The sequence below is a fragment of the Brassica napus genome, unplaced genomic scaffold (assembly GCF_020379485.1).
Source record: "Brassica napus cultivar Da-Ae unplaced genomic scaffold, Da-Ae ScsIHWf_1167;HRSCAF=1664, whole genome shotgun sequence".
In the NCBI taxonomy this organism is placed as follows: Eukaryota; Viridiplantae; Streptophyta; class Magnoliopsida; order Brassicales; family Brassicaceae; genus Brassica; species Brassica napus.
In genome coordinates, this window is record NW_026014589.1 from 13903 (window position 1) to 31223 (window position 17321).

At 29.5% G+C, this 17321-nt stretch overlaps 1 protein-coding gene and 1 pseudogene across 1 annotated transcript; one reads left to right on the forward strand and one right to left on the reverse strand.

Moving 5' to 3' along the window:
• The first annotated feature begins 4184 nt into the window (after positions 1 to 4184).
• Positions 4185 to 5927, forward strand: LOC125596272 (annotated as a pseudogene).
• Positions 5791 to 7036, reverse strand: LOC125596271 (non-specific lipid transfer protein GPI-anchored 25-like). The gene is made up of 3 exons (XM_048771456.1): positions 6395 to 7036; positions 6297 to 6353; positions 5791 to 6229 (listed from the first exon to the last, which is right to left on the reverse strand). Exons 1-3 carry the CDS (start codon positions 6765 to 6767, stop codon positions 6021 to 6023), a joined length of 639 nt encoding a protein of 212 aa, XP_048627413.1. The 5' UTR covers positions 6768 to 7036; the 3' UTR covers positions 5791 to 6020.
• Between the last annotated feature and the right edge of the window lie 10285 nt (positions 7037 to 17321).

The window sequence follows — 17321 nt, forward strand, 5'->3', positions numbered from 1 at the left end:
GTTGAAATTGAAACAAGAAAACCACGCAGGTGAGCACTTAAAGAACGCAAAGGAGCTGATGCTAGCTGTGAGCATGGAAAGACTATAGTCAAGCGCATGCAGTAGTTTATTCCCGAATCCGGCCACGAAACAAAGGAAAACCTCAAAGGATAAGAAGAGGCCACAGTGAAGCCAAAAGAATGACCCGAAATTTTAAGAAAGGAGTTGAGATATATTAAAATATATATCTAACATTTAAATTTTCATCGATTTGAATTTTCAAATTGAAAGTTCATCTCTAGTAATATTAAAAATATATCTAACATTTTCATTAGTACAGAAAATTTTAAACACATGAACATACAATTAATATACATAGAACCTATGAAGACTTAGTTTTTCAGGTTGCTTGCTTTCTAATTTAATATACATAAAATCGACAATCAGCAGGTTGAAAATATGATAGACTTGCATGGACTACATAGTTTTATGAGATTTGAGAAATTGCACTCTCTGCCCATAGCTTTAGGCGTAATTAGGTAACTACCATTATGTACTATTAAGTATTGTTCAGCAAAATAGAAATACAATTATGCCCCTATCAAATGAATCCTTGCTGTACGATCTAAAAGATTATGCAATCCATAGGTGAAGATATTATAAGATTTGTGTATCATAATCCATATCCTCTTGTCAGAAGAATTGAATCTTCAAAAATATTTTCTTTTACAGATCTTGCTTTCAAATCCGAACTCATGTGGAGGGTTTTATCCATATTCAATCCTTTTTAAATTCAGTTTCTGAATATTTCTTATTTTCAGTCCGTCTGTGTAAAGTGGCTTCGGATCCAAATGGAAAATTTAACAGAGGTGGAACCTTCGCTTGCAATACCGGAGAGGATGTTTGCATTTGGCGAAGAACTCGTTGGTGTGAGAGTCACCCCTTACCACAATCCGTTTGCAATCAGTAAGATAATCCGTGCTCTGGAAGATGATGAAGTCGATGTTCTGCGGCGTCCCCGCTAGGAAAGCTTGTAGAGATTGCAGAGGAACCAACATTCTCTGGACGTTTTGGCAGATATATTATATCACTTGTATTTGGCAGAGAAACCGTTTTTCCTGCTTCACTTGTATTTCCTTACCATTGTGAAAGTTAACCAAGTAATGGCATTTGGGTTGATTAAATCCAAATGATTTTGGGTTTAGATTTAAACCATTTAGTGATTAGATATAAAGGATTGTGCGTTTAATCTCTACTGCTATTTACAGTTATTGTTTTGGACAACAGTCATTTTTTTTAACATTGTAAAAGTGAACAGTGCAAAGGCATTTGGGTTGATTGATACAGAAGGATTTAGGATTTAGATTTGAACCATTTAGGGAGTAGATAGGAAGGGTTGGGCGTTTAATCTATAGTGAATTTGGTTAATGGTTTTCAGTTAGTAATTGGGAAGGTTATTTTAAAAAAAAAACAATAAGATATGTAATTGCCTTGATATTATTATTGGTAACCGGTTAGATCACTTTGAAAATAGGGATATAAATACCCGTTGACCAGATATAATTATAAGTAAACGGTTAGAAGAATTTAAATACGGTTATTGTTGTGGTGAACTGGTTTTTACTTACCAGTATGAAAGGAAACCGTGTGAAGCCATTTGGGTTGATTGAGCCTGAAGAGTTTTGGGTTTAGATTTGAACCATTTAGGGATTAGATATGAAAGGTTGGGCGTTTAATCTGTATTGATTTTGGTTAATGGTTTGGTGTTAGTAAGTTAAATGGTAGCAATTTTTTTTTGGATCCACATATCTTATTGCCCTGATATGATTATACGTAACCGGTTAGATAGCGAAATACGGTTATAAATAATTGTTGACCAGATATAATTATTTGTAACTGGTTAGAAAACTTAAAATACGGTTATTTTCTGGTAAACTGGTATGTAATTACCATTGTCAAAGGAAACCGTATAAAGGCATTTGGGTTGATTGAAACCGAAGGGTTTACGGTATAGATTTGAACCATTTATGGATCTGAGAATGACTCTCTGGTTACTTGATTTTATAGAGTCGAAGAGAAAGAAGCTTAAACCTCTCTCTTGCTTATATTTTTTTGTATGTAAAAATCGGCAAATCTTAAGTGTGGATACGTTATTTAATGCGCTGCTTTGCTCAAAAAATATATGGTCCAGATTTAAGTTTGCCTAGAAAATCTAAAAAATATATTTACCAAATCTATTGCAAATCTACGAAATACAGCCTAAGATCCTAGAGGACTATAACAAACTTATCTATCAGATTTGCAAAAGGACAGATATGTATATTCACTCCACTTCAATTTACTATTTGGCATTCTCATGGCATATACCTAATTTGGCCATTCTTTTTGTATTTTTGGCCAATTGACTCTAGTTTTATTAGTTTATGTGGATGTCACTAAATATTTAAATACTTAAATCTTTCTACCATAACCAAATAGTTTCGCAACCCCAAAACTATATCCATACATTCTCGATTTAGAAAATTATGTATTAAATCTATACTATTAAAGCAGGATCCTATTGTCATAATTACCTTAGGGGCATGTTCCTTCACTAACATTGCATGTTTCATTAAGGGCAATTAAGTAATATTAATAACAAATCTATATTGGGTCATTATTTTTGGATCCAGCCCAAATCAAATATCTCTTGGGCCATTTGGGCCTATTAAAAAATCAGATTCAATTCTCACTTTTTTTTTCCTTTAGGTCATTGAGTCCAAGTTCAAATAATTTTTTTTCAACTATTTTTAATTATTATTTTTTTCTTTTCTTAATATAATTTAAGCATTCATAAAAATAATTGAATTTTTTTATTGAAAAGTATAAATATTTATTAAAAGTATATAATTTTTTAATTAAAATATTAACCCCATAGTAAAATTAATTTATCAGAGTTATACCAACTTAATTCATTAAAAATAAAGTTTAATTTTTTTTAACATAAATAGTCATTTAAAATGAAATACGATAAATAAAGATAAAAATTTTAAGTCTTTTATAAAATAAAACACAAATATATGAAAATGTGACATTTACTAAATATTTGTCAATTGAAAAAAAAAACAAAAATAAACCCGCGCTTTGAAAGCGCGGGTCAAAATCTAGTTAGAAAATTATAATTAATGCTTAAATTTAGGATTACTTAGTACTTCATTAGCATTTAGGTGTAGATAAGTTGTAGTTTTAAGAGTTAGTTCTAAAATATATTCCAATTTTAATAAAATACAATTTTAGAGCTAACCCTTAAAACTACAATGTAATTACTTCTGTGACATTTAAGTATTATGTTTAAATATTATTAAATTTATGTTAAGAGATTTAATTTTACATATTTATTACTAATAATGTTCTTAGGCAGACGCCATCTAGGACATGTGATGGAGGTAGGGATAGGTATTTCAGTTTAATTACGGATTCAGTTTGGTGGATTATTTGGTCTAAGAAAACTTTAACCAAAGTCAACCAATATTAGTTGGGTTTGGTTTATTTTCGGTTTGGTTCAGTTTTAGTTCAGTTCGGTTTTAATTTTAGTTTGGTTTGTGTTTGATTTAATTGGTTTTGTTTTTATTTTTCAATTCCATAGAGTTGATTTTTTTAGTTTTGTTCTAATTCAATTACAAAAATATAATTTGTAAAAAATATAAACAAATCTTTATTTGAGATTAAACCATTATTTTTTTATTTTTAAACGTAAAACCACACGTCACAATAAATATGTAGAAGATGTAATCCAATTTTTTCTATATAATTATCTTCAAATCTAATATAAATATCATAAATAATTTTTCAGTTTTGATGTTAATGTATGAGATTCATATTCTTTTATTTTATTTTTAGTTTTGTTTATTCTAATCATTTTGAAGTAAGATGTGTATAATTATGTTTAGTTGTTTAAGCTAAATGGTTAAATATATTAGATATTAATATTATTAGTATATTTAATTAATCTAATTAAAAAAATATTTCGGTCTTTTTGGTCTTGGTTCGATTTAAAACCAACCAAACCGAACTATCTGGATTGATAAAATTTTGAATCAAATGGTTTAGACATATACTTTGGTTTGGTTATGATTTATTTGGTTCGGTTAGGTTTGGTTTGGTTCGGTTCGGGTTATCTCGTAGAATTACTACCCGAGCACCCGTCTTGTTCCTCAAGTCGCTTTGATCCAAGCTCTTATATCTCCATCGACCAGGAGGAAAAGAACAAATCGGAAAAGATCGAAGTAACTCAAAAACAACTTTTGTCTCGCGAAAAACAGATCTGAAGATGGAGTGCGTGTTCGGTCTGGTCGGAAATGGATTCGCTATCGTGGCGGCGGATACATCGGCGGTTCACAGTATCCTTGTCCACAAGAACAACGAGGACAAGATCATGCTCCTTGACTCACACAAGCTCATTGCCGCAAGCGGCGAGCCTGGTGACCGGTAAATCCTCCTCCCTCGCCTCTCTCTCTGTCTCTCTCTCTGAATCAATTGATGATGGTGTTGTGGGAATTTGTATAGGGTTCAGTTTACTGAGTATGTACAGAAGAATGTGTCACTGTATCAGTTCAGAAACGGGATCCCATTGACTACCGCTGCTGCTGCCAACTTCACTCGTGGCGAGCTCGCCACTGCTTTGAGAAAGGTCACCTCTTTTCTTATTGTGGTTTTGAGCTTGGGGAATTAGGGTTACTAGATGGTGTTTGAAGGTGATAGAAAGATATTGTCTTTTCCTCTTTTGATACTCTACTTAGTTGAACTTGTTATGGATTGGATCTTTCTTCTGTAGTATAATGCTTTTTTGACATGCTCTTGGGTTCTTGGTTTTTGCTTCCTCCTCTTTATGGTGGTTGTTCATTCACATAGTTCTGAGATTCTGAGACATTAGTGTTAAGTTATTGAATTAAGTCACCTGGAAAATATGTTTTATGTTTCCAAACAGAACTTTTCATTATGTAGTCATTATTAATATTTTCTTTTGATATGATTGAAATAATTTTTGCAAATCAAGCTTGGCTTTCTTTCGAAACTTTGTTGCAGTTTTGAAAGTTTTCATGTTCTGTGTCACGCAAGTGTTGCTCTTCAGGTTGATTCAAGTAACAGACTTTTGAACCGTGATATGTCCTTACGGCAGAAAAAGATGATACTCTAGTCAAAACTAGAAGTCTCCTTATATCAAGTAATTGTAATTGCTTTGAAAGACTAGGAAGTTGTGTATCTGACTTAAGCAGATATCATCATGCATACTAATTTGTGATCTTTCTGGCCGATTTTGGGTAGAATCTAGTATTACATGTGCGATTTGCTTTAGATTGCTGAACCTTCCAATGATCAAAAGTCCATTAGTTTATAACAATTAATCTGTTTGAATCCAGAATCCCTACTCTGTGAACATCCTGATGGCTGGCTACGACAAAGAAGCAGGCGCATCTCTATACTACATTGACTACATTGCAACTCTTCACAAGGTTGACAAGGAGCATTCGGTTACGGCTCATACTTCTCTCTCTCCACGATGGACAGGCACTTCCGCAGTGACATGTCCGTTGAAGAAGCCATTGAACTGGTGGACAAATGCATAACTGAGATCAGGTCAAGGCTGGTGATTGCACCACCAAACTTTGTGATCAAGATCGTGGACAAGGATGGAGCTCGTACACACGCTTGGCGTCAGTCTGTTCAAGATGTCACCACTGCTTCTGTCTAAGTCTGTTATGTTGTGTTTTCTACTAAGCTGGCATTAGCTTCTTTTCTTTTCTTTCTTTCAACTCTAGAAGCTTATATGACTTGTGTTAAACTTTGAAATGACTTTCTTATGAGAGAACAACCTAAACATGTTCTTGTTCCACGATTCACAAAGCTAAAAGGAAACAATGTACAGTACTCTGAGAACAATGGTATGTCTATATCATCTTTGTTCGATTCACAAAGCCAAAAGGAAGAGATCAAGTATGGGTTTTAAAGAGACACCCACCACTAATGAACTTGAGATTGCAAAGGAAAGAAAGAGGAATGCTTCAGATACGAGTGAAGATAGAAGTGGGCAGCGTCATGATGATGGTCGAGAGAAAGCAGAAGCTTGTGATCTTTGGGGAGCCGTTTATGATGGATTCTGGTGTTGATGATAAGCTATCTGTCTCTGGTGAGGGTTGATCGGAGGTTGGTGAAATTCCGGCGGCTTCCCGTGAAATGGCGAACGATGGAGAAGATGCGGAAGCTCTAACACCTGCAGATATCAATGAAACTCGTCACTGGATTCAAGTAAACTATTACCCAAATGGATTCACTTATACCGTAAACAAAAGGAGCTGTGAACTGAATGCTCTGAAGCGGCGGAAGCTCCGGCGACTCTGCATCACACACATAATTACAAACCCAAGATTGATTCAACCTGATGGCGAGCAGATAGACTCGAAAGATTCGTCGGAGCTAAGATCGCTACAGATCTGGGAAAGAGAAAGCAGTCGTGATCTATCCAACGGGAATCCAAGGATCATAGGTTGCCGGAGAAGATAACAGAGGCAGTTTCCGGCGCCGGAATTAACGGATGTGGAGAAAGCCGAGCAGCAAAGAGGATCCGGCGCGTCTGAGATGTTGTTCGGTGGAGCCGAGACGTAAGGAAGGCATGGAGAGAACATGACTAGCTCCTCCGTACAGGTGAGAGCCGGTGGAGAAGGGGCCTGCGTCTCGGTCACTGCGGAGGAGGAAGAGAAGGTGATCGCAAGTATGACGATGAACACGACGGCGTTGCTTGTGGCGGCCATTGGAGCTTCTTCGTGATTTCAGTTACAACCTGAAACTGACGACTGAGACTCGCGTTAACGATGATGGCGGGAAAATAACGCCCTTGAGGAGGAGGTCTTGATAAGCGGTGAGTTGGCAGTGATCAAAGATTTGAAAGCGCAAATCCCACCGTAAGAATGGTTTGGTGGATTTTAGATATGGTGGGATTTACAGAAAACTAGGATAGTACCCGCGGTTTGAAAGCGCAAAATTTTTTTTTATTGACAAATTTAATAACATATATATTTGTTCATTAATATGTTTAAGTATAAGCTTTTGGTTTTGATTCGCTTCTAAATTGTATTTTCTGATCTTCAGTTTGGTTCGGTTCGGGTATGGGATAGTCTTATTTGGCTCATCAATTCCATAATATAATTAAATTTTCAAATGTAGAATATTACTCCTCTTAAGTTTCATATTAAGCGCCGTTTTATAATAAAATTTCTGTTACAAAATAAATGTTGCTTTAAAGTTTCAATACTAAATTTATAAACATTATTCTTCAGTTTCTTTTTATTGATTGAAATATGGTTAGCTATATAGGTAATGCCGTTTTTATTTATAAAATATACAAAATTATTAATATATGTGAACAAATTTAAACGACAACTAGATTTTGACCCGCGCTTTAAAAGCGCGGGATTTGTTCCTTTTAATTTTTTTTATAAATATTTGTTAGTTATAAGATTAAATAATTTTTACATAACATAATCTAATCTTATTTACAAATTGTGTTGTTTGTACATTCATATGTGTTAGGCCTAAATACATAATATAAGAAGTTGCATATTTATACTCATAGAAATTAGTTTTTAAGAGTTTAATAATATAAATTTTATTATGTAGTAACTTTTACATAATTTATTTGTTATTAAAAAAATTATTATATTTTTTTTTAAAATCCCTAAATCTAATACGCAATCCTTAATCATATAAAAACTGGTATCAAATTGAGATTATGGAATAGCTGACGTGAGTAATCGACCAACATATTAACAGCCATTGGGTAATTTTTTTTGTGTGTGTTATGGTTTGTCAATAAAGCGTTTGGTGAGACCAGTAAAAATAGGGTATTCAGTTTTAGGAAAACACATGCATCATATTTAATCGTAACTTTCTAGATATTGTATTTCAAAATATAGTTAGTATTGTTATTTTCTATATATAGTGGATACTAAAGTATCTTTAAAATATTTGATTAATCATAAAATAAATCTGATTGGTTGTATTTATTGTTGCAGAAATTTATTAAAAATAATAAAAAATGACAGTGGCATTGAAATGTAAATAATTTGAAAAACTAAGGACAAAATCCTAGTAGGGATTTTGCTTTAATAGTATAGATTAAAATGAAACATAGGGAGTTAACTTAGTAAAATATGAATAAAATTACAATAAAAATTATGTAGACTAATACATTTTTTTATATACAAATCAATACTATAAATACTTAAAATCTAATATTATTTTGATATTATTAAAGAGTGAAGTATACTAATATATAAAATTTAACCACGTTGGGCGTGGGTGCAATTAATTTACAAACTAATGAATTTATTGTGTAATATCCCATTTGGTTGTCCATATAAAGATTGAAATTTTATTGTTAAAGAACTTAAAATACTTGAATCTCTTTACGATTTGTTTTCATTTTATATCTATAAACACTGGAATATATTTATATAGTTATACGATATTGCTTTGTTTTTATTTCTACGGATTTGGGATATTAGAAATAATAAAGAGGATATAATATATTAAAAAATATTTATTTGTCGCTGCTGTGTAAATTTTTTTACACAAACTATATGATGAACAACGAAATTATCCGGAATTTTATTCTTCAGGAAGCAAAAATATTTGAATCTGGAAAGTAAACATGTTTTATAAGTCATTATAATGTACAAAGTATAAGATAATATCAATAAGGTATATTTGAAACAGAGTCTTATATAACATGTTTTATGATTCACATAATGTTAGGTCAAAACTATAGGGTACAATGAACTCGAATATAAAATTATCATATATTTTAATCTACTGTTGAGTATGAATTTCAAGGATATTATCTATTTAATTTGTCAAACGATATTTATTTATATGATTTAAATTGATTGACTAAATAATGTGTTGAGAGAAAGTATATATTTAATAAAAACTAATCCCTCCGTTTTTTAATATAAGTCGTTTTAGAGAAATGTTTTTGTTCCAAATTATATGTCGTTTTCGGTTTTCTATGTAAAATTTATTAATAATTAATATTGTATGACCAATGGTAATATATATTCTATTTTTCTATTGGTTGAATTGTGGTTAGGTAAATAATTAATGATGTTTTTGTTTAGAAAATATAAGAAATTAATGGTTTTCTTAATCAACGTTCATAGCTGTAAAACGACTTATATAAAAAAACGGAGGGAGTAATTTAAAGATATGTACAAATAATAGGAAGGTTAGTAGTTAATACGATATATATAGAAATATGAGAAAGGCTAATTGATACTCCCTCCGTTTTTTTATATAAGTCGTTTTAAGCTATGCACGTAGATTAAGAAAACCATTAATTTCTTATATTTTCTAAACAAAACATCATTAATTATTTACCTAACCACAATTCAACCAATAGAAAAATAAAAGATATATTACTATTGGTCATACAATATTAATTACTAATAAAGTTTATATAGAAAACCGAAAACGACATATAATTTGGAACAAAAAAATTTCTCTACAACGACTTATATTAAAAAACGGAGGGAGTAGATATTAAGTCACAACATTTTCAATATGTCTGAAAAAAATGTCATGGTAATTTTCAAATAGGACTGTTTTAATAGATTAGATTTGAATATAGCTAATTTTGGTAAGCTTTTAAAAAGGACGGAAAACCTTAATGATGATTTGAAATAATTTTCTTAATTTCAGAATAGTTTAGATGTTTTGAATAATATTTAACTCTAATCTAATATATTAAAACAGAAGTCATGACTTCTTTTCATGTGTGATTTTTTTAGTTTGGACCATTCCTAAAAAATATCATATTTTACATAAGTTCATTATTATATCTTTTAATATCTTTATCTTTTTATTTGAAATACAAATGAATATATTTAAAATGTTCTAACAAAATCTTTTAAAAATCTTATTAGAATATTTTTAAATTTACTTTCAAAAATTAGTTAGTTTTAATTTAAATTATCATAAAATATAATTAGAAATAAAAATTGAATATAGTTTTGGTTTACAAACGAAAATTTAAATAAAATGAAATTAATTAATTTCAAAATACATTTACTAATATTTTTTAAAGATTTTGTTAGAAATTAAATATTTATATCTATTCTAATTTTTTCAAATTTGTTTTCGAATAAAATAAAAATCAGGATTTTTTGATGAGTGATATTTTTATTTGGACCATCATTTAAGTTTTCTATTAAATGTATATTACTAATGCTAATGTATATAATTTTTTAACTACTTTAATCATAATGTCTTTTATATCTTTTAATTGTTTTTAAAAAAAATAAAATTCTAACAAATATCTTGAAAAAGATTATAGTAAGATCTCAATTGTCATAAATTGAATATAAATATTTTCAACTATATTGTAATTAGTAATGAAATGTTACTAAAAGAGTAAAATTATATCCTATTTATTAATTTTATAATAATATCTATCATTTTAAATAAAAACGTTATATTGAACAAAATATGAAAAAAATATTTTAAATTGATAAGTTAACATATTTTATTTTCATAAATATTAAATATTTATGCTTAAATATATAATATATTGGTAGAACGGGTTAATATTAGTAAACTATATAATACATGTATAAAAACTTATCTTATCTTAAACTTTTTAATATACATTAATTTATTATATAAAATTAATAAACATTAAAAAATTACTAAAAAATATAGCGATTTGAATTACGAATCATGATTATAATAAATTAAATACAAATTTTGTTTACATATGTGTTGTTTCATGCATTAAAAAATTTAGTTTCGTAATCAAACGCAAATTCAATAGGACCAATATATAATAAGCAACATATATATATGATGATTTTAATTTACAGCATGAAAACTATAAAATTGTTATATTTGGCATAATTATACAAATATTTAAATACGTGAGTAACATTAAAAACATATAATAATTATGTAAAACAAATATCTATATATATAAATTTAAAAATATATACCCACACAACCGTGCGGGTGGAAATCTAGTTTAGATTAAAGCCGTCACTTTTAAAGTACTCATCCTCAATGTCAAATATTTTTCACCCACAAAACAGACACACACACACTAAAATATTTATGGGATAGTTATTATCTATTCATCAAAAAATTGCATAAAAAACTTTTAAATTGACATCCACTAACACGTCAAATACTGAAATTATTAAACTAGCATATTAAAATTTTAAATTGATTTTTGTATCACAAAAAAATTTCAACTTGGCAAAAATGTAACTTGTTGATCTGTAAATAAAGTGACGTGTCACTTTTTCTCCAAAATATTTTTATTTAATTAAGCAAAGCACTTAATAAGAAAATAAAATAGGAAACATAAATGAAAACTAGAAACTACAACAAAAAAAAATCGATTTTTTAAAAAATCATAAATTAAAAGTGTTTCATTTTTTTTTAAAAAATACAACTTGGCAGAAAAATACTAAGTTTTTTTCCTAAAATATCATATAAAATCTCAAAAAATCCAAAAAAAAAATATTGAACATATCACCATTAATATTTAAAACTAACATATCACCATTATTATCCATATGTCAGAAATTACTTTTTTTTTGGAAAAAATCATATAACTAAGAATTTTTACATTTCAAAATTATATAAAAGCGTTAAATTTTTGTTTTATATTTTGTTTTTGAACATATGAGTCCCAACAGAAAAAAAATTGACACCTTATTTTATCAACATGTCAGATTTTCAACTTGAACAACAAGTGAATCATGTTGAAGGCTTTTTATGATAGAAAAACCAACTTGAAATTTTAATAGGGCAATTCTCCTAAATAGATCATTTTCAAGTTTAGATCACAAAAATAGATCACATGGAGAAAAATGACTAAAATGTTTCACTTAATTGGTAAAAGGACCATAATATCCTAGATATATAAAAAATAAAAATAAAAAAATAATAATAAAAATTTAAAAATAATAATTTTTTATAGTTTTAGATTATATGTTTTCAAATTCGAACTTTTTTATAAAATTTTATATAGTTTTAGATTATATTTTTTCAAATTTTATTTTTGTAGTTCGAAAATACATTTTTGAAAATATTTTAAAATTTTTTATTTTCAAATTTTTAATATTTATTTTTATTTTATAAAATTTTAAATCTCAATCCCAAATCTTCACTATTTAACTCTAAACCCTAAGGTTTGGATTAGTTAACGTAAGGATATAAGTGTACATTTATCTCTTTAATGAAACATTTTGGTCATTTTGGTCTTTAAAGTCTATATTTGTGACATAAACATTTTTAGTGCTATCATAGGGTATTTTCTAATTTAATATGCTAGTTAAATAGCTTCAAATTTTAAAGTGTTAATGAATATTATTTTTAAGTTTTTAATGCAATTTTCCGTTTGTTCATCTCATGTTTTTAGCTAAAAGCTGCCAGAGGCAAACTATAAATCGAAAGGAAAGTAAAATTCTTGATCAGTAGCTCGTTATCCTTTAGAGCATCATTATTTCTAGTTTCTGAGGGCGGAGTTTTTAAAAAAATATAAAAAACTGTTTCTTAATTTTAGTACTGTATTTAACTTTTAATTAAAAATTAAAAAACAGTTTATTATATATTTTCTTAAAATCCCAGCTCTAAGAGCATCTCCATCAGTAAGAGACTAGTAAGGGTTCTAATGAATTATTTAGTAGTTAATTTTGTGATTTGAAAACTTAAAAACCCTTGTTAATCTAATTAAATTTTTCTCCTCCAATGGGAGAACCCATTGAAGTTCTTAAAATAAAATTTCTTTTTTTAGAAAGTTGAATGATTTTATTTATAAAATGAAAGAAAAACATACATGACATTAAGTTTGATCAAAGGTGTGAATGAACAAAGAGTCATGATAAGAAGTTTGATCAGATGGTATCAACGAATGGAACAGGAAGAAACCTGCAAACAGATTGTAAAGTGAATCTCACTATGAGTCACCTGATAAGCCTCTGCGTTCCAATCGACCATCAGGATCATCCCGCTCTTCATAGCTTACATCAGAAATCCTGACTGCAAAAAGTAGAAAAAACAACTCATGAACCCAATGATTAATGTGTAAACAGTCTTAAAACAAGAGGAAATTGCAGAACTTTGAGTGAACACAGGAAGATGCATGAGCGTAAAGTGCTTGAGAAGTCTGGAAACCAATGCACCACACTGAAGTACCTCCCTAGAAAGCAGAGTGCAGGGGACTAATGTTATACCAAGAACAACCTAAGAAAACCAGACTGCCAAACCCATGCTCTTGTACCTGCGTTGTTAAACATCCATTCAAATCAGATTGTGTAATTCTAGAAAGAAAGTAGAAAGAGTATCATCTCTGATGGGTCTCAAAAACAAACCTCCTGGCTAGAGAGAAAGTAGAAAGAGTATCATCTCTGATTGTGTAATTCTTCATCACTGTAATGCAAACATGAATCTCTCAACCGCATAGCAACGATAAACTCTTTGAAACCAAGATACCCTTGTCTCTTAGCATCTGTAATTGCCCAGACCTATCAAAGAAGGAAGCTTGAGAGGTCTCTTCGAAGGCGTTTTAAGTGTTTTGTAATCGAGCATCACAGTCCATCCACTCCCATCGTCCGCTTCTCTCGTCATCACCTTCTTGTAGAATCTCTTCCCCACGATCGACCCCGTCATGAAAGAAGTCGGAATCGTCACCGAATCCGAATCGTTGTTCCGTCGTGGGTTTGGACTTTGGAGCTTTCACGAGGATGGGCTTCTTGTTTTCCTTGTCGAACGTGAACGGACTTTAACTCGATATGCCCCATGCCCTCCTAAAAAATCCCCGTATGTCCCTTTAATATAATATTAGATTCTGACCCGCCCTTTAAAAAGGCGGGTATATTTTTTCTTTAAAATTACATAATTTATTAATTTTTTATTTGAGATTTTGTATGTATATTCTTATCTCACAACATCATTTTATATTTCTTATGTATTTTATAAGAATTAAATTTGTTGAATTGATGAGACATAAGATTTACTTGGTATATTTTAGACTAAATCAATAATATATATTTGCAGGGGTTTTAATAGTTTTTATCAATGTTTTTATATTTGATCTAGACTCGTGGTCGAACCGGTAAATTAGGTGACCCGCACATAATATGGTTCAGATTTAGTTGTAACAATGCTATTAATATTGTAAACAAAAAAAATAAAATTATAGTTCCTACTTTTATTAAAAATAGATTTAATCTTATCTAATTAAAGGTCATTTAGGCAATCAATCTCAATTTTAATTGTTATTTTGAAAAGCAACCATTAAAAAGGCTCATAGTAATTTAACAGTTTGTTTTATTGTATTGACAAAATCAAAGCCCATGACCAATTTTTAATCATGGACTCATGGTTACCGAATAAAGAGGGCAATGACCAGTATCAATCAAATTATATGTACTGATTATGTGTTCAAATATATATATGTTACATTATTTCGTATCAAATTTTATAAAGCTTGAAGTGGGCTGATGGTTTGAGCCGGGTTTTAATGGCTTGAAGTAATAACTGGTTCGAATAATTGCTGGCCCTATTTTATTACTTCTTCGAGTTTGGCTTAATGAGTGGTAAATTACAGTTTTGTCCCCGTCTTCAACCTGAAGAAGAAAACGCTAACAGGTTTATACGAGTCTGATGGTTTTAACATCTCATTTTTGATTGGATTTAACAAATAAGTGATGGACCCAGCCTTAATCATCATATTTTGAGGAAAATTAAGATTATTTAAAGTTTTCTTAACTTTCGGATTTTTAATCCTTTCATCATTTTCTTTTGCAGTTCTTAAGTTTGTGTCAAAATCAACAGATGCAATTCATCGAATTAACACAAAAACAAATATTATAAAAAGATTTTCAACGTTTCCCGTCAAGCATCTTTGCTTGGTTCTTGAAATAGGCGATATAAGCAGATGAATCGAAAGAGAAGTAGGAGGATTTGTTTTAAAATAAAAGGATTTACTGGGAAGAGATAAAAGATGCATAAAAATCTGTATGAGATAATTTAATCGTGGGGATCGTGAGATGGGGGACCAAAATACGATTGACCATTTTACCGTTAATGAAGGGCAAAATTCTGTTTGAAAAACCAGTGGCAATTTTCGTAATATACCATGGTAATATAAGGTTAATAGATAAGGTGATCCTGTTTTAATAATATGACTAGGTGACCAGTCCGCACAGGACATAAGAACATGATCGGTCCACACCCTGTGTTCTCTCTCGGTCCGTACCTCACGAAAGAGAACACAGTAACGTCAGTATGAAGAGGCAGATATTGTGTGTATGTATAATTGCAACATCACAAAATATTTTGTGTGTTTACGAAGATACTTTCATTCAAAAAATAGAGTAAATAGTGTATATTTTGAAAAGTAACAGATTTTATATTATCATTAATTAGAATTGTATTGTATATGTTTCGTAATTCTTTATTTTAGGTGAATAATATTATTTTTCTATAAATAATAAACAAACATTTATGTAGACATATTAAAAGAAAAGATAATAAAAATCAAAATATTATCCATAAATAATATAAATTATGAAGTACATTTCTCGATAAAGAAAGCAAATTCAATTAGAAACTTGCAAAAAATTAAATAAATTTTGTAAGCAATTTGACGGGTTAACATTATTTGATAGATTTATAAATTTCTAAATTTTATTGAACATGAAATAATATTAAATTGACATACCGTCATCGGTCTCCTAACTCATCACAACCCATCTGGCAAATACAAAAAATAAATAATTGTAGCAGTTTATATATTTTAAAATTTGTATTTGAAAAAAAAATAGATTAAAATTACGTACCGTGACTACGGAATATTCTGAAAATTTTGTTTGTAGACAACATTCAATGTTTTTGTCTTCGGCTTCCCTTCTTTACCAGTTATTAAGATTTTTAATCCAGATCTCGACTTAACTCTTGAAAGTGCAACTTTGCCTTGAATTTTGTAAGCATTTTATAAATTATTTTAAAATTATGATAAATTTATTCTTTAAACAACGATAAATAATTTAAAAATAATATTAATAAATATTTTTGGATTTTGTAATATTTAAAATAGTTATTATATAATTATATTCGAACACAATTCATCAAAGAGAGGATAAAACTATTATAATTATTTTATATAAAATTTCGTTCATTTTATTTTATAGGTTATAAATATTAAAAGTAATAAATAAAACATTATTAGTCTTTCAATAATTTCGAGAATAGTTTCCATAAATTGTTATTTGTAATATTCGTTAGATTATATGGCAAGTGATGTTAAACGTCAATAAGTTAAACAATTCTTCCATATTTGGAAAACATATATATATATATATAACAATGACAAATTAAATGGTAGAGTATGTAAACACCTGTTTTCTACCAGCGTGAGTTAGAACACCGTTGTATTTAAGAATCATAAGGGCCTCTACAGGTCTTTATTCTTCGCCTTCACCATCTCACTTCAGCGGCTTCAGTTGAACCTTCCTGTATATCCCTGAGAAATTTCCTCCCTGCACCATTCCAAAAAATTCTCTGCTGTGAGAAAATGACCTCATGAATTAAATAAAAAATGCATAATGCTAGCTTACTTATAAGATAGTATATTCAACAAAAAAAAATGATATAAGATAGTATTACTAAATAATACTATGTAATACTTTCCCGGACAATATTCAACAAAGAGAGAGAAAGTACTAAAGAACCTCTTCAAGAACTGCTTTAACTTGGCGAAGCTTCTCAGCATGTTCAATCAAGGTTTTCTGGATCACTATCACTCTCACGACCTGGTCTACATATAAAAAAAGGAAGACCATATTGTCGTTACCAGTATTCAACACATGAAAAAGATATAGACCAGACATGCTTTTTGGAGACAAGACACAAAGAGTTGAGTTCAGGGGTCTAAAGATGAGGAGCCTTTGCGTCTAAACACATTTTTCTTAGCACACAAGCAGCATTGTCGTAATACTTTAATAGTATGAGAGGAGAGATTTGTGAATAATACTTTAAAGAATGAAAAGAAAATGTTTGTATTTTAAGACCTTGGGTGTCTCCTATATATATACAGTCGATTTATTCTCATATTAATAATTTTAATATTTTGCACAATAAATAATAAAATCGTTTAAAGAAATATATTAAATGTGTATTGTCAAAAAATGATTTGTATATGATATGATTTTAACTTGCGCAAGTAATCCATATTAGAGAAGTAAGTTATTAAAAACAAACAACCTAATTAAAAACATTAAAATATTTTGTGAATAAGTTATTTGCAT